Source organism: Vespa crabro, chromosome 11 (assembly GCF_910589235.1).
Source record: "Vespa crabro chromosome 11, iyVesCrab1.2, whole genome shotgun sequence".
Classification (NCBI taxonomy): Eukaryota; Metazoa; Arthropoda; class Insecta; order Hymenoptera; family Vespidae; genus Vespa; species Vespa crabro.
This window is the reverse complement of record NC_060965.1, coordinates 2,824,229-2,842,530: the sequence shown is the minus strand read 5'-3', so window position 1 is coordinate 2,842,530 and position 18,302 is coordinate 2,824,229. Positions and strand designations below refer to the sequence as shown.

At 35.2% G+C, this 18,302-nt stretch overlaps 1 protein-coding gene and 1 long non-coding RNA gene across 3 annotated transcripts in view; one reads left to right on the top strand and one right to left on the bottom strand.

Moving 5' to 3' along the window:
• The window catches only part of LOC124428060 (discoidin domain-containing receptor 2-like), a 97,352-nt gene that overhangs the window by 16,860 nt on the left and 62,190 nt on the right, over nucleotides 1–18,302 (bottom strand). For both annotated transcript variants that reach the window (XM_046971665.1, XM_046971666.1), the window contains 6 exons: nucleotides 11,708–11,855; nucleotides 11,113–11,420; nucleotides 6,885–7,092; nucleotides 891–1,233; nucleotides 466–656; nucleotides 77–267 (listed from right to left, as the gene is read on the bottom strand). In XM_046971665.1, coding sequence (XP_046827621.1) covers nucleotides 77–267; nucleotides 466–656; nucleotides 891–1,233; nucleotides 6,885–7,092; nucleotides 11,113–11,420; nucleotides 11,708–11,855 — 1,389 coding nt within the window. The remainder of the gene's footprint in view (nucleotides 1–76; nucleotides 268–465; nucleotides 657–890; nucleotides 1,234–6,884; nucleotides 7,093–11,112; nucleotides 11,421–11,707; nucleotides 11,856–18,302) is intronic.
• The window catches only part of LOC124428064, a 62,473-nt gene that overhangs the window by 20,021 nt on the left and 24,150 nt on the right, over nucleotides 1–18,302 (top strand). The window lies entirely within an intron of this gene.

Here is an 18,302-nt window from a genome sequence, read left to right as displayed (position 1 = left end):
ATCTTATTGGCGTAGGAATAGATATAATCAATAGGTCAAAGTGATAAGATCATGATTGATGCAAATTGAAACTGACCTTCTTGTCCTCGGTTTTAGTGCTATGTGAAGAATTTTTAGAGAAGAGACTATCCTTGTCGCTGGTAGTACTGGATACTGTGGTGGTTCTAGCGCATCCTCCGGTTCCTTCTTGGTTGAGGAGAGGTACCGTGCCGAGTTCCGGTACCGCATAATCGTACGATGTGTCAACTGCACCGTTCGCGTACACTGCTGCAGATGATATAGCAAAGGAGGAACGGATGTAGAAGGGGATGGCGTATTGATTGCGGTTAGGGAAATGCTTTGTACGTTGATACGTATTTGTGGATGTTAGTGTACCATCAGCAAAAGCTAGTCGTATGTTCTAGGAGTAGGTGTAAGCGTATGTCCGTGAATGTATCGGCATGGTACCGTTCGAACGGCGCATACCTGAGTGATTGATGTTGGTGCCCTTGTTGTTCAGCATCATGTCTTTCATCTCCATAACGACGGTACTGTAGCTGTAGTATGGAGCATACTTCAACGCTTGGTAGGGTTCCTGATAGTCATCGAGCTTGGCGATATCCAGGAGACGATTGCCCAGATCACGTGGTAGGGTAGGCAAAGAACCCCCGGCGTATCTAGCACGACAAAAAAGAAACGATCTTTGACTAATTGCAGAGCTTTCTTCGGGACAAACAGCAGATTTTAGTTTTTAAGAAATGTCTAGATGTCGATTATTTTAATGACAACATTATTAATAATTAGATTTTTTTATGAAATTATGAGCTTTCTTTATGATCAAATTAAAGTAAATATTTAAAGGTATATATTGGTATTTTACAAATGTAATATATACGATTGTATTTATATACCTTTCGTCGTCTTCCAAAGTATAAGCCATCAACGCTGCTCCTTTTTCAACGGTGGCACAGGTTGAACCTAAATGAGATGGGGCTTTTCCAGTCATCGGACTGGCAAAGCATTTGCGTTGTCTGTGCCTTGAAACAATCAAAAATATCGCCACGGCAAGGAGTAGTATCACTGCCATCAATATACCGATTACGATTGCCATGTAAGTTGGATCATCATGTTTAGCAGTTGAAACAGGAAGTTCACCGTCAACGCCTGATCCATTTTTTTCAACAAAAACATCACTTTGGATCGGTGATTCCGTGGTAGGTGGTTCTTCCGTTGTGAAATTACCGTGAGCTACATCTGGAGAAAATAATTTTTCATATATTATTATAATTAATTTTAAACAAATTTTATTATTAAAGTTTTAAAATAAATACAAAATAGCAAGTATATATTTGAGTTTTCAAACGGTTTTTAATATAACTTTATAAATTTATAAATTATCTTCAACGATTATCCAGAAATAGGATGTTTACAAACTGCAAATGGCTTTGTCGAGGAAAAATCGTCGTGCAGTCCACACATTATGATCGCACGAATGCTCGTGACGACACGAAAAAAAAAACTGCAGTTTCCTATTCGAGACTCTTTCTTTTGCGTCCTTCAAAGCGAAGTAATCGTGCGTGAGGCGCGCATGAGGATGTTCCTTTGAAAGATAAGCATCGGACGAGGATAGCGAGTGATGGAAAAGAAAAATGTAAAAAAAGAAACGCCGTGCGAGCTATTAATGCTGGACGGCATCTTATTCCGCGAAAGCTTTTTTCTACGTGCACGTGGAGCATAAAATCAACCTATTTGTGATCTGACGCATCATCGATAAACCAAGAAAGACGATAAAGAAATAACAAAATGACGTAGTAATATTGACGTAGCTTATATATTTTCAAACATTTTAAAATTAATTTTCTCGTCAAAATTCAAAGGAACAATATTGTTTTGCGAATTTTGAAATTAATTTCAACAATTATTATGACATAATTCTATGATAATTTTAATCCTTATTAATGAAAACATTGTTTTCAATTGAATTTCAGCCGGCTTTGTTTACGACGAAGAAACAAAATGGCAGACGAAAATAAGGAGCAACATAAATGCATCTAAAGTTGACGAGAGAGAGAGAGAGAGAGAGAGAGAGAGAGAGAGAGAGAGAGAGAGAGAGAGAGAAAAGGAATGGGGAAAGAGAGCAGAGGAAGGTCGAGAAGCGAACGAATGAGGCTTTTCTTCATGGCAGGTCGCGTGTGGTATTCCGTGAATTCCCGACAGGATTATCCCGGGCGAAACAAAGCTGTCATCGCGTTTGATATCGGTTTTTACGTGTTCTGTTTCTCGACATCATCCTTTTGCTTCGTCGTAATGCTAGGAACAAGCCCAAACCTTTACTTTCTTTCTTTTTCTCTCTTTCTATCTCTCTTGCAAGTCTCCCGCATGATATTCGATATTAAACATTCTTTATACACGGAGATATAAACTATAAAGGAGTTTGCCAACGGCCATATTGCTTGCTTCTCTATCGGTGTCAGATGTTGCAGGAGCAACTCTTAACAAGCTTGTAATAAAAAAGATTAACAGAAATTGAAATTCAACTCTACGACTTCGATCGGCTACGGTTTCTTCGAATTAATATTTGAAATAAACATTTTATTAGCTTCATGCAAGATGAAAATATTTTTTTATTCCATCCAGTGATATGAAATCACTTAGGATATGTAGAAATGTTGGATTTGTAAGAGCAACGACGACGGAGATGTAATTACGCGTTCACATACAGTTATTTGGACTGTAAATCATCACTTCGTAGGATGCAACTGGATGCCTTTCTTCATTTCCGCGAGGAGATCCAAGCGGCGCAAAGAAGCAGAAGAAGAAGAAGAAGAAGAAGAAGAAGACGAAGAAAAAAAAGAAAAGGTGTAAGCGAGCCTTTCGTCGCGTGTGAGAACGACTTGAACGGCGTTTAAGCGAGGAGCCTTTACGACGACGAGAGCTATGAATTACTTATCTAAGATGTGTTGGTATTCTAATATACAGGGTGTCTCGTTATTTCGTACACTTTATTTGAAAAATTTTTTTTTCATTCCACCGACGAGGATTGAAGTGTTCAGACGTATGTATTAAATTCGAATAATTTCATGAAAACAATTCGATCAAGTAGATATAAAGAAAAAGAACAAATCTATCAATTTGAAATGGCTAAGAATTCTTTTAATGAAAATTCACCGAGTACGTTCATGCAGAATTTTATTTACTCCTTCCACCTACAGGATATCATCTTGCAAAGAAGACGGGCGATGCTAAGACGCTCTGAATATAGTTTTATGAGTAGGAAAGTAAAATAGCTTCGTGCGTATGCGTGTTTATGTGTTGCATGCATGTGCAGCTGACGCTCAACGTCAAACGCAACTAATGCGCTCCTTGATCTCGCGGCCTGTGTCGCGCGCACAGCTCTCGCCAATTTTAAAGCCCTTTGATTTACCGCTCGGAATGGAAATGCAGTAGTACCCTCTTCCCCCTTCTACTCACCCACCGGCCCATCTCCGTTTCTCTAACCACCATTGCTCGCGAGTGACCTGTTTTTCCTCCGTCCTGAAGGATCATCCAAGCGAAATCCTACGATTCCGACAGAGAATTCGCGGAATTCACGGAATAGTATGTGATATTCTCTGCTAAACGTCACTTGGACACGATATCTTAAATATTTAAAGAACAGAAAGAGCCATTCCCAACGGTGAAATATTTTTGCGTGATGCAAGACGATTTGTGAAGGTACAGAGAATAGAAAATATTTCCTATTTCATGACTTTAGTTGGTCGAGGGAGAACAACAGAGGATATCTTTTTAAAAGAAAAGAAAAAGAAAAAGAAAAAGAAAAAGAAAAAGAAAAAGAAAAAGAAAAAGAAAAAGAAATCTTTAGTATCCTCGGAAGTCACATATGACACGAATGGAATTCACGTACGTTTTAATATCAGGAAGTCTTTTTAATTGAAATATAATATATGTCTATAAAATAACGAATAAAGAATATATGATTTTAATATATCATAAAACAATTTTGCCTGCTCCGTGGAATTCGATCGTAGTCGATATCAATGTTCCGCTATTTCTTCCACCCATGAGATTTATTTAAAAAATGTTGGTAATAAAGACAGAAATATTCATTGAATTCCTAAGTTTTCAAGTTTCCTCGCTATCCGGCCTGTTTTTTTTTTTTCTTTATTCTTTTTCCATTTTTTTTTTTTTTATGATCTCGATGCCGGATTGTTCATTGGACTTTCTGCGATGCACATCGACTCGTTTCTCGACGCGAAAGGAATTTCAACCTCCCCGTCTTCTACCCTTCTTCTTTTTCACCCTTCAACTCCCTTCGTTCATTATTTACAGACATCGGTTACAGAGGACGGTCATATTTGTATGGTATGTCGTTAAAGCGCGACTCATTTTTCTTCGACGTCTGTTGCTTCATTTTTCTACTCCATCAATCCCCCTCTTACCCTTCCTCACCACAATATCATTGGTTGAAACGAACGGAGGGTGATTGTTCGATCATGAATTTCACGCGTAACGCGCGAAAGAGATCCCTATGAAATTATTTGTATGGACTGAGAGTATAGGGGAGTATTGCAAAGGATGTTCAGGGAGAAAAGGGTTGATAGCGATTCTCTATAGAAGGGTAAAAAGTAGGAAAAGTCGTTGAGATAAAGTAAGCCAGCATGGTATGCCATTAAAAATAATCCTTTTTAAGCTGTATATAGTGTTCTCTTCCTTTCTTTTTTGTTTCTCAATTTTTAATTCATTTCTTCAAACAAACTAACTACATTAGTCAAGAGCAATAAGCATATTTCATTTATTAGATTTTCATATATCATATAATGAATTATTTATGTTCAATGGTGTGTCAATTCCATGTTGAGATTCAACGTTACATTTGACACGAAGAGAGTGTCTCGTGACGATGAGTTCTTTTTTTTTTTTTTTTTTTTTTTTTTTTTTTTGGGAAATAGAAAAAAAAAGTAACAAAAGTGGAGTTAGAACGTTATTAGCAAGCCACCGCAGTATGAAGTTCACTCACTTGACTCGTTTGGTACTCTTATACCTCTTTTCTTCTCGTTGGCTATGTAGTCTCAAAGTATTCTACATATTTCATAGAAGTACTCTGCCATCTTTTTCCTATACGTGCTTGTATGAACGAGTAACGCGAATATGAATGTGTTTTAACCATGAGTCGGCATTAATCGGAACGATTCCTTAAAGCTCACTTATTCGGAATCGTTCGACGATTCTCATTCGACTGTACGAAAGCTCTTTCGAGAGTTCTTTGTGTGCGGCCTAAGGGTTATTATTCTCCTCGAAGTCTACCGATTCGGACTTACCTTTTGTATTTCTGTCTCTGTATGTGTGCGTGACTTCATTAATTCCTAGATGCATTTTAAGTACATTGATCGTACCTACTCTTCCTAATTCTCTTCTTCTAAGTACCTTTACCTCATATATTAAGTAATATTAAAATTGTTTTATTTGAAATTGTTTTATCTATTAAAATATCTATTAATATCTATTAAATCTATAAAATATCTATATAATATTTATTATATGAAACATTTAAATGTTAAATGTATTTTAAATACATTGATCATAGTTCTCTTTTTAATTCTCTTCATCTCAATAATATATTAAGTAATAATAAAATTGTTCTATTTGAAATTATTAAATGTCTATTTAAACCTCCCTCAATTGTACATATAATCGATCAGTCGCTTTTGTACAGTTCTTATCCTTTAATAAGTTTATTATTTAATGTAATAAAATCAATTGAATTGCAAGAAGATTTTACGAAGAACGATCCTGCGTTTATGATAAATTATTTCTGAAACATTCGAGACAATGCATCTCTTCTAGCACGGCAGTTCTCTTCGGTATATCCGCGATTATAAATCATCCTGCTTTCACATCCATATTGGAAGGACTGGGTGCCTCGATAAACACCGATAAGCTCTTTGTAAGATGCAATTTCCTGACGGAACTAAGTTAAATCAGATGGAATTTACTTTCAATGAAACAGAGAGACAGAGAGACAGACGGAGAGAAGAAATAACGGAAGAAATTTCAAAGACGTACTTCACGATTTTATATCTTTCTTGATAAAGAATCGTACTCGCGTATAATGCTACCAGTCTGTTATATCTCTTCCAGGAAACGATCGAGAAAATGTAAGAAAGGAGAAACATGGAAAAGAAGAAATTCTTGGAGTGTGCATTAAATCGAATTGTGAGTGATTTGCGATTTCGAAAAGAGAAATGAAATGAGGTATTGTTGAAGTAAAAAAAAAAAAAAAAAAAAAAGAAACGAAATTGACATGGGAAGAAAAAATTTTGACGAGTTTGATCAATTTCATAAAAATATATACGCGACATATCTTTGGATTTAATGGAAACAGAACAAACGTATTTATAACCGATTCACAATTACTGGTTGTATCGATTGAAATCGCTATTGGAGTTATATTTTTTATCGATTGACAGTCGGTAGGCTCTTGAACGACCATCGATCCGAAAGGGACGGATTATAAAGAGAGATACGAATACGATCTGTTCCTGCTGAATTGAAATGAAATGGCCAGGCTTTTCGAAAGAAAAAAAAATAGAAAAATAGAAAAACAAAAATAGAAAAAGGAAAAAAAAATATATACATATATATTTCTCTTTCCCGTTTTGAGTAAAGTCCATGCCAGTCAAACGATTTCACGTCACGAACAGATTTTTCTAGCTTCCGATCAAAAGCGTGCCAACGATAACGTTGCTTTCGTATCATCGTTTACATTGTAGATATTTTTTTTTTTCTATGTATGTAATATATATATGTAAATATACATGCAATGACAGGATCGGTGAGAAATTGAAGAGAGTAGTTGAACACCTTTTTTTTTTCGTCTATATAAAAATACAAAAGAGAGGACTTACCAGAATCGAAAATCACTTCGCTGATCATGATCCATCTGGCGGAAAAATGGAGTCTCAATTTCACGTACTTGCCAATACGATGGTGAAGCTTGATGGTGACGTTACGAGACGTTTCGAATATTTTGTCCTCCATATAGGTGTAGGTAATCGGCTCACCGTTGTAGTATCTCCCACCTATACTGAAGAGTATGTCGACTTGCGAGAAGATCTGCGATTAAAAAAGAGAACGGCCGAGGTATAGAGATGAAAAAAAAATCAATACACTCGAATCTCGATATATTTCCTAGATGGAAAAATGTCGACAGGAAAAATAGTGATAATGTACAATAGTACGAAATAAGTCGTCTGAATGACTGTTTCGTTTATAAACATTAGAAAGAAGTGATGCAAACATTCTCTACATTTTTTTTTTTTTTTTTTTTTTTTTTTAATGTTTTTCTTTCGCGCGACGATTAAGCGAAGATATTAGAATTATAGATTACTTTTCTTATTTATTTCAAAATATGTTTTTTATCAGATTATTACGCGATAATCCGATTAGTATTTTAAATTAATTTTTTCCTTCCTATCATTCGTTTTTAAGAAAAACATTTCTTATCATATTGTTTTAACGAAAGATCTGATATTATTTTATTTTATGAAAAGATGACTATGAATGATGAAAATATGTACTTCTTCAAAGTTTCTACTTCGTTCGGTTTACATAATAAACATCCTTATCCCAGGAGAAAATCATCCTGTGGATGCACGTTTAGCGGGGTAACTCTTGTATGCTTCTAAGAGGGTAGTAAGGGATTGGAAACACGGGGTAGTAGGAGTAAAGGTCGTGCGGCTATTGAGGACATCATAAAAGTTTAATGTGTCCCTAAAGTTCGATGGAGTATATGATCTGATCATAAATCAAGGCTATCATTCGAGGTCTCGTTGGCTTTACATAAAAGGAGATTGAAGTAGAAGTAAAAGCGAGTCGTCTGATTTGCGTCTCTCTAATTTTATATCCGTTCGTTTCTGAGAAAAAGAAAAGAAAACGAATGAACACTCTGCAAAGAGAGATAACATGGAATGAAATGAAGAGAGATTGAAATAAAATCGAATTTGAGAAACTGTTCCGGTTGAAAATGAATGTTCGGAAGTGATTACAGATTAGTTTGCATATTTGTCAGAGTTAAATATGTTCAATTTGAAGACCGAATCAAGATATTTTTGACACAATTAAATTGTATGACGACGGATGGAGTACGATTTATCTTTTAGGACGAATCAGTGCAACGTTTTCATGATATACATTATGATAGCTATTCCATTATACTCGATAAAAGCTCGTTTCGTCCTGACGATACAGTCAAAAAACTTTCTCGAAGTAATTACGACCAAGGGAATCAAAACTTCGAGCGAAAGAGAGAAAGGGAGAGAGAGAGAGAGAGAGAGAGAGAGAGAGACACGCACACACATAAAAGAACAAAGAAGGGAAAAGAAAAAAGACGGACATAGCTCAAAGCTGTTCGACCGTACGCGAGTTAAGGGAGTATCGAATAATCGCACTTAAACTTTCACTGTGGCTAGTTGTAGAAGGAAAAACTTTTTCCAAAAAGTAAAAGAAGAAGTAAGAAGGAGAAGAGGATGACGTTTTCACCAAAATATTCACATTTCTCGCACGTATTTTGGATTGAATATGTCGTAGATATCGTCCATCTCGTAATTTCCGTTATATAAAACCAATTCCCGAAGATTCGTATAGCAACGTTACTTGGTGTACATACAAGCGGAAAATGGTATCGTATAACGGAAAGGTGGTCGGTATCTATTGGTAACAGCATAGGCATTCCGATATCGATATGCTAAAGCAAAATACCGTATAGAAACCGTCGCATCGTAAGGTTCCATAAAGCTTGCTTGTATCGTACTATCTTACAACAGAATAGAAATTCGAAATTCCATCTTATTTTACGTCATTTGTTGCATCCAGTTTTTTTAGCTGAGCAACGATGAGAATGAAACATGTTGAATAAGTTGTTGAAAAAATGTTCGTTTAATATTTATGATCTTTCACAATGTAGAACATCCATTCGATGTAAAAAAAAAAAAAAAAGAAAAAAAAAGAAAAAAAAGGGGGAAAAAAAAAGAATAAAAGAAAAAATCTTGTAATATTTTATCACGTTAAAAAATAAATTTGCTATCTTATTTTTGTTCAAAGTTCTCTAATCCAAAAGAGCATCGGCAAGTCAGAGATGTAAAGTTTTTAAGGATCTTTCATGAAACTCTTTAAAGAAACATATTCTCTACTTTTGTTCATAAAAAAAAAAAAAAAAAAAAAAGAGAATTTTGCCCTTTTCGTTCCATTAGTCTGTCATAAAATTTTATGTATTAAGTTAAATTTTGATAATGTACAGACTACACATTTGACGGTACGGAAAGAGCATTCGTAAATAAAAAGAAAAGGAAAAAAACAACAGAGGGGAACGTTAGAAAGCGTCATGATAAACGAGGGAAAATGCAATTGCGTTAATTTATGCACTTTGACAAGAAGCTAAAGAGATCCTGCGCGTAACGCTTTGGGAAGTGTCGTAAGAATATCGATCTCGTCGAAAATGGGTGAGATTAGGCGAAATAACACCATAAGGATCTAAGGTGGCATCGAAATGTCAAGAACACGTCGCCGAATATCTTCGAATTGACGATTAAACGTTCGGTGCATTAAACGTGACTCTTTACCTGTCATTCGTTGAAGATCATTTTGATAATCGCACAACGTAATTCGCACAATTTTATAGTACGTAATATAGTTCGTACGTGATCTTTATCTGGGTAATGAAAAAAACTTTACAAATAATAAAAATGCTATTAAATGAAATTTAAACAATTTTATTTCCTAATCTATCATCCATATAATGCATTTTCCATTTCCCTAAACTCCGGAAAAGATTGGTTCGATCAACGACACTTTCTATCCCTCTTTTTTGACTAACTCCCCTCGGCACCTTCCCTGCAACAATCCCGGCAGGACGAATTTTTAAATCGACAAGAACCATTCGCCGAGAACGATTCTGTTTTGATCAAAAGTCGGGGCTTTCCATTTCTGGCAACGTTCAATAATCTCCCATGCATATTTCATCGCACGCGCCGTCAAACATTTAAATGCACTATAGAGAGAGAGAAAGAGAGAGAGAGAGAGAGAGAGAGAGAGAGAGAGAGAGAGAGGCGGAAAGTGCGCGCACGCGAGCGCGTTCAAAGCGGATTTATTGCGAGGCTAGTGAAATACGCGCGTAACGCGCAAATGGTACGTAACGTGAACGCGTCTAGATATACACCAATACAGATATATCTATATAAATACGAAGTTATACATATGTATATAATGCATCATATTATATTAGGATGATGTACTTCGATCAAAAGATTAATACATTTTCTGTGATACTACGCATAGAAAAAAAAAGGGGGAAAAAAAAAGAAATACCCAATATCTTGTTCAGTATTCTTTGCTTTTCTTCATCCATACTTTTAAACTTAACTTTCCAGAAGTAAACTTAAAGTTGGACTATACATGTTTAACATTTCCAAAGTTTTCCAAGCTAGACTTACGAAAGATATATCCGAGCACATCTTAAACAATAAAGAAAAACTATAAAATTAATCGGTGTCTCACATAGTTCAATATAATTGAATAAAATCGTAGATGATAGAGGAATGATACAAATGAAAGTATCTCGGATCGATGCTGCGTTCACATGAGTTTGTATTCCACGGACACGTATTCGATAAAGCGTCGTGCGGAATATTCAATCAAGCGACAGCAAGCAGCTGGTTCGTAAGACGCCAAGACGTGGTGGTAAAAGGTGGAAAGAAAACTCAGAGAAATACCGAGGGTAAGCCTGTTGATCGACACTGTCTTCACATTCCTTTCGAGGGCTAAAGGAACAACATTGCTAAAGCGAAGGTAAACGATTCTTTCGTGAGGTCAACGACTTTACGTCTAGTATATTTTATCGACAGAAGGTTCCCGGGGTTTCTCTACATTTTTCGGTTAAAATATATGACCGAACGTTTCGTTCGCTTGTATTCAAGACACGGGAAAATTGAGTGAAACATTTTTCATATAATCATATTTACGACGCAAACATAATCCAGGTCAAGTGTTAGCTTTTTATAAAAGTGAACTGTGAATTGAATAACATTCATTGTTTCAAACATGGTTGAAAAAACATTTCGATCATTCCGATCCACTAACCTGAACGTCTCTGGTGAACTGGTTGTTGCAGTAAATATGAATTGCCGAGAATTCTCTGACTACATCGAACTCAAATTTAATTTCAATCGGTTGATCACTTCGTGTATCATTTCTCCAGCCAACCCAACCTTGTCCTCGATCGTCATAATAGCCCATCTTGAAATCATCTGGGCCCGTTTTACCGTCAGTTAATTGGCCCAGTCCACGACGAAGTTCATCGTCCCAATGGCCATCGTAAGTAGCGTCGAAGAATTCCCATTCGTTTCCTCTTTTGTCACCTTGAGGCATCGAGTAGGAAACCACACCATCTGATAATCATAAACAATATTCTTTACCAAGTTATCTCTGAAATAATTAAATTGGATTACACCTGGAGGATCTTTAGCTTTGAAGAAAATCATGCTAATGTCTGACTCGGTATTATAGGATCAACTTGTACGTGAACGATCTACAATCTACGAAGGATCTGTTCCAGTAGTAAAATGGGCACGTGTTTATGCGATGCACAGCTTTTCCCCGCTAATAGAACGTTCCAAGCTGGCATACCAAGAGGACTGAGAAGTTTCACGAAAATTGGCAAGTGCAAACAGCTTACCGCTCCAGTAACACCCGTAGAGCTCGACCCGCATGCAAACTGTCCGCGTGTGACGGCTGAAGGGCAGAAAACGGATCTTGCTAGCCCACAGAGGTGGCTCCAGTTCATGCTTGGACTCCAAATACGTGTTCGTATTGCCTGGTATTACCTGCAGGCAGAGAGAGAGAGAGAGAGAGAGAGAGAGAGAGAGAGAGAGAGAGAGAGAGAGAGAGAAAGAGAAAGAGAGATAGAGAGAAAGAGAAAGGAGACGTCAGCTAAAGACCATGATAATTTCAGTTTCCGCACCGGCATTTGAATTCTGCAGAATAAACTTGCTCAGTCTCATTAGCCCAATTATACCGAGCTATTCTTGTTGGATTTCATTGTCTCCAAAAAATTCAATTTTAATATTCTTATTATATTTACAATAAAAGAAGAAATCTAAAGATTATATTGAACAAAATTACATTAATGATCAAACGAGAATGATGCATAGCTTAACCGTAATTAAACGCAACGTAGCTATGCTTATATAGGCCACATAGTAGATCGTGATTAGTCGGTACATGGAATACCGTTGTCTTCTCCTGGATGTCTTGTCATAAGGACGAATTTCGCATTCCATTTCATCGGTCGGGATTAAGGACTAATTTCAACCTACATTCCAAGACATTAGATATAACGACGTGGAAGAGGTAGTAAGCAAGAGTACTCGAAACATTTAATAAATAAATACATATATCTTGATAGATATATTATATCAAAGAATATATAAAATATCTCAAAAAAATAAAAGAAGATTATTAATCATGTTCCTTTTATACTGAGTTTCATTAATTATTATTTATTCCTATTAAAGTTTATTTATATTAAACTTATATTTATTTCTCATACTTTCAGTAACATAAAGAACGAGGAAAGTGTGAGGACTATAATATTGATTTTTGCAAGTTTATGAATAAAATAAGCAGTTTATCTAACATTGAGCGACACAAGGAAAGAGATGAAAGAGTATAGGGTATAAAGACAGGCGGAATGACCGAGTATGTACTAAGGTGTATATGTGTATGTGTATATGGTGTCCCGAGAGATCACGCGAAGTGGCGTTGCCCATGGTGAGCAGATAGCAAGCTACAGAATATGTATATAGTAAAAGCATTTACTTGGTGTACGTGTTCAATGTGTGTTCGTGTAAGCTTGATAGTTTCTTGCGTAGAGAACACAGCGTATAACACGGTCGCGTGACAAAGTATTTTGTGGCAGACACGACACATTCTGTGCACGTTTCGTTGCCCGGCACACGTTTCTCGCCTTCGGACACCTTTATCACCCTCCTTGCTACTACCACGACCTTCTTCCTTTTTTGTTATTTTCGTCTTTGAAGGTACGGGCATGCACCATCGACTTCAGTTTTGGTATAGCCAATATCGGTTCACTGCTCGATACATATATGTATATGAAGTGATCCTTTAGCTCTCTTTGCAATTCTTGAATATATAGTACTAGTTTCCACAATAATATTTTAGATGATAAATGAATACAGTTTTTATGCAAAATTTATCCCTTTGATATTTTATTTCCTATCTTCCAATAGATCAGAATTCAGTTTGACGTTCGAAATTTTTTACGGAAAATCATTTAATAAATTGAATTTTACAGTTGAAATATGTTTAATAAAAGTTTTTTTTTGTTTTGTTTAAATATCTTTGTTTTTACTGATTTTATTCATAGTTTACAAAATTGTTGTATCATTAATTAACATAGTTTACAAATTGTTGTATCATTATAATCTATCTAATATATTAAGTATCAAATTTTATAATCTATGAAGACAACAAAATCTATATCATTATATATCATTATAAAATTTTCATTTTTACCATTTTTCACTATACCAGGGATAACTTTTCTAAAAAGTCTGGTTTAAGTTCGTTGTACGGAAATCGCATATGCGCTAGTCGGTGCAACCTGGAGCCACGCCTGCAGTACTTAGCGTGCGAGATCGCAATATCTTTCTTCCCCTCGTTTCTGCTGTCGGTATCATACGTTGTCAAGGAGCAATAATGCGGTGCAACGTGCACGATGAATATGCACGTTATTTCTTCATTATGTAGTCATAGAACGTTGTACCAGTTTGTCCCAAAAATTCTTCCCATTCGAACGATTTACGATTCTTTTAAATCTGATCGATGAAACGCGATATTTTGATAGAGGAATACATACCGATTGATTCTCATTGGTCACACGCTCGTATCCATTGCAAATATTTTAAATTCGTGTTGCATTGAGATTCCTATCACGTTCGTTCTTGCATTACTAACTGGATTCGTCGAAACTGCTGGTGCATATTTAAAAAAAAAAAAAAAAAAAAAAAAAACATGCAACCTATATGTTGAATTTCTCTTTTGTATTCGTTAACGAACACACATTTTTACGAATGTCAATGAGAAACTTTTGATTTCGATGTGTCAATTTTTTTTTTCCTTTTTTCAAGAAAAAAATGTATACGATTTTTTTTTTTAAAGGGGCAAATTAAAGAAACCGTGTGTATCCTTCAACGTATGTGTGTGTGGCTTTTACTTACGAAGTTGTATATACCGAAGGCAAAACCTAGTAGATACGGAATAGTTATTAGTGAGTGCATACGCCCTACCAAAGCAATTTGCCAGCTACATCGATTTCACTTCTGCAAGAGGAAAAACAAGACGTGCGTGCGGTGTAAGGGGGGAAAGTCGATACGAGTGGTGCGTGCTCGTACTTGGGGGTCAAACGTTAGACACGGAGGCGATCGTCGACGTTATCGACCTTTCGCAGCTACGAAGTCGTCGTCAAAGTCGTTGGCCATAAGGTTCCTCCTTTCGTGTTTAGAACCATTGTTGCTTCGTTAGAAACGACAATAATTTGCTTATACTCTCGCAATCAATGTAATCTCGTCGAAATTCTTTTATTTATGGTAGCTATTCTAAAAGTTCGATAATAATAATAATAAATTAATGAACGTAATGAATTCATAATGTAATTCGCTCTAATTAATTCTAATTTAAATTCATCGAATTAATTGTATACATAGGATAGATATTGTAAAAGAATAAATTTCATATGAATTAAAAATATATGAATTATAAGTTTTCGTTAAATGTTATTAATTTTAATACTATGCTTTTTTAAAATAGGAAACAAAAAAGGGACGTACATTCTATACAATTGGCAAGTCACTAGAGCATTATGAATGTATATTGTGAGCACGTACGAAGCGTAAGGTTTCGAGCTATCCCCTGAATGGGATAAAAAGGGACGAGTTAAGGATGAAACTGAAACTGTAAAAGGGCAAGAGGAATACGTTTCTTCGGAGAGGTGTGAAAAGTAAAAACGATGTACAAGGACGCGAAAAGAAGTCATTTTACAAGCTTCCTCTTTTTCTCTTTCCTTCTTTCTTTCTTTCATTCATTCTTTCTTTCTTTCTTTCTTTCTTTTTTTCTTTCTCCCTTTCTATCTCTTTTCTCGAGTCGCGAGCGTGAGATAAGACATCTGTCGACTTTTATGCACTCGCTATGCCCGACGGGGCTCGTAAAATTATATTGCGAACACGTTCTCAAGAAGGAGAAAGAGAAAGAAGAAGTTTAAGTTCATATTTCGATAGAAGTTGTCGTCTGAAGGAGACCTATGCGCATGAATGAAAGTAAAAAAAAAAAGAAAAAAAAAAAAAAAGAAAAAAAAAAACAAAGAATAAAAGACGATTCTTCTCACACTTGTCCGAATACTTAACGAAGAAACTTGAAAAGAATTGAGAAAAACCTAAGGTACTATAAACGTTTCTATTACAGGATAATAAACTATCTTTTCAGATTTGTAAAAATGGTATAAAGTAACAAGTGTCATATAAAAAAAAAAAAAAATGTTCCGATGAATTAATGGTATCAAAAAATTTCACAACGAACGGAAATTTATTCAACTTTATCAATGTATCGGAAAAAAAATAGATGAAAATACATGACTATTTGTGTGTATACGGACGATGTAATAAATTCGCTTTATACGCTTCTTCGATAGGTAAAAAAGGTCACGAGCTTAAGTTACAACCACTCAACTTCGCATCGACATGAACGAGTAATGCACTACGAATACCTAGCTCACAAAATTTCTCAACGACTAACATTTCTAAAATCCTACAATACTCGTTTCGAGTAGTTCTTTTGGTTGCCATCAAATCTACCACAATACGAGTTTTCATCGAATAGCGCGTGTTTAAGATTTTGTCGGTGAAAATATCAAAAGGATTAGAGTGTAAATTTTCGAAATGCTTTTCTTCTTTTCTTTTCTTTTTTTTTTTTCTTTTTCAATGAGAATCTTCGAATATGAAATAAAATAAACGAAATAAAAAGTACGAATAAACGAAAGAAAAAGTATGTAATGGTATAGCTGTCAAGGGGATTTCTAGAAGGAGTAAAAAGAAAATTATAAAAAGAAAAAGAAAAGAAAAAAAATAAAAAAGGAAAAAAGAAAAACTGACGGTACAAGCAAGTAGGTTCGATCGCCATTATCCCGTCACGCGAAGAAACTGCTTTCCCTCTTTCAATGCACACACACACACACACACACACACACACAAAAGCAACATACGCAGAGACGCACGCACATTATTCTCCATATCTTCCTCGTAGCCGTAGAGAATGCCATGGTGGAAATCCGATAATTACGAAGGGTGGCAAAATGGGAGGGACGAAGGTGCGTGCGTGCGTACGTGCGTGCGTGCGTGCATATATGTTTCCATGTCCTATGTATTTACGTAGTGTTTACGCTCACGCATTTACTCGCGCACGATGAGAGACGTATGCTTGTGAGAAACGGTAACACGCAAGCCACCAGCATCGGACCGTCATCGTCATCTATATCTCCTTCGCTTGCTTCTACGTAAATCACCACACACGTATCTCAAACGTGGGGGAGAAAATATGAGATGAGAATCGAATAAGGCTTAGTTGAATGTAGAGAAAAAAACAAAAAAAAAGAAAAAATTGGAAGGAAGTTGCAGTACGATATCGCAACAAAATATTAAAACGAAAAAAAAGAGAGATTTTTCTATCCGTGAACTTCTTTTTTTTTTTCTAAAACCTTTAAAATAATTGATTTTTTTTTTTTTTTAATCAAAAAATTGAGTTTGAAAATAATTGATTGTAAAAGAAAAAAAAAAAGAATGATTATGAAATATATTCGAACGAATCAAAATTTGTATCTAAGTATGTAAAAAAACGGATTTGCCAATTCTCGTTATAGGTGTTCGGATTAATCGCCTTGTTATCATTGTTAACGACGTAATTGGATTCAATCGCTTAACGATTTATCGTATAACAAGTTAGTCGATATTTCTACATAGATACAAGTATTATACATACGTATATAGAATTCCTTCAACGTTGAGCGTGAGTAGAGCTCGTTTTAAGATGCGACACAAGCGTGGGACGATTCTATCTGACAACAAAGATCAACATGACCGATCGTACCGCGTGTTTAACAACCATTTCGAAAGTATCGTACCATAAGAAAGATTATCTCTCGCGTTCGTCGAAAATTAGGTACAACCTACGAACGTGCTCGTCACGCATTAACGCACACATGGATATACGAATGTCAATTCAGAGCTAACAATTATTACAACTACTCATGCATTTTCATGACATTTCTCTCGCTAATTACATTTAACACGAAAATGTTTATTCTATAGGTAAACATTTCCCCTAAACTATTGAAAATTATCTTAAGCTTTATTTTATAATAATAATAATAATAATAATAATAATAATAATAATAATAATAATAATAATAATAATAATATAAATAATAATAATAATAATAATAATTATCATCATTTTAATTCTTATCTGGTAATAATGTCTTAATGAATGCGCGTGCGCATGCCAAGTATCCTAAATTAATGCGAGGAAAAAGAGAAAGAAATAAGAGAAGACACGGAATAATTCGGGATCTCAGTAAAATAGCGCTCGTTAAAAAGTATCGCGCTCTGCAGTGAAACAGAAAGTAGAACAATTTCGAAATTCTTCTTTTTTAAAAACGTCATTCTAAAGCTTCTTGTTTGGGCTTTCAAAGAACGTTAACAAAGATACTGGGAGTTTGCCAAAATTTTCATTTTTTTCTTTCCCTTTTCTTTTTTCTTTTTTTTCTGTTTCTTTTCTTTCTGTTTTTTTTTTCTTTTTTTTCTTTTTTTTTTCATTAATACAATGATATTATTTTCTTTCTCAGTTTCGTAGAACTCTTCAAACCGTACACTATTTATGAAAGCTTTTTATTTCGTCCCTTACAATTTTTTAAACCTACCCAACTAAACTGAAAATTCCACTCTACTTTGAGAGTCGCTTACTTTACTTTTACCAAATGAATCTCTGCTCGCAAAAAAATATTCCTCACTTTATTCATATCGTACATTTCCATGTAGTTTTATTTAAATGTAGATGTTACGATTAAGAAGTTCCTCGTGGAAGTAATCATTTAAATAATACTCTGACCATTTTATTGCCCGTAAAAAAAGTCAATGGACAATTTCAATCGTATAATAAAATAAATAAAATTACTTATTACTCTTTGGGAGCGTAATCATGAA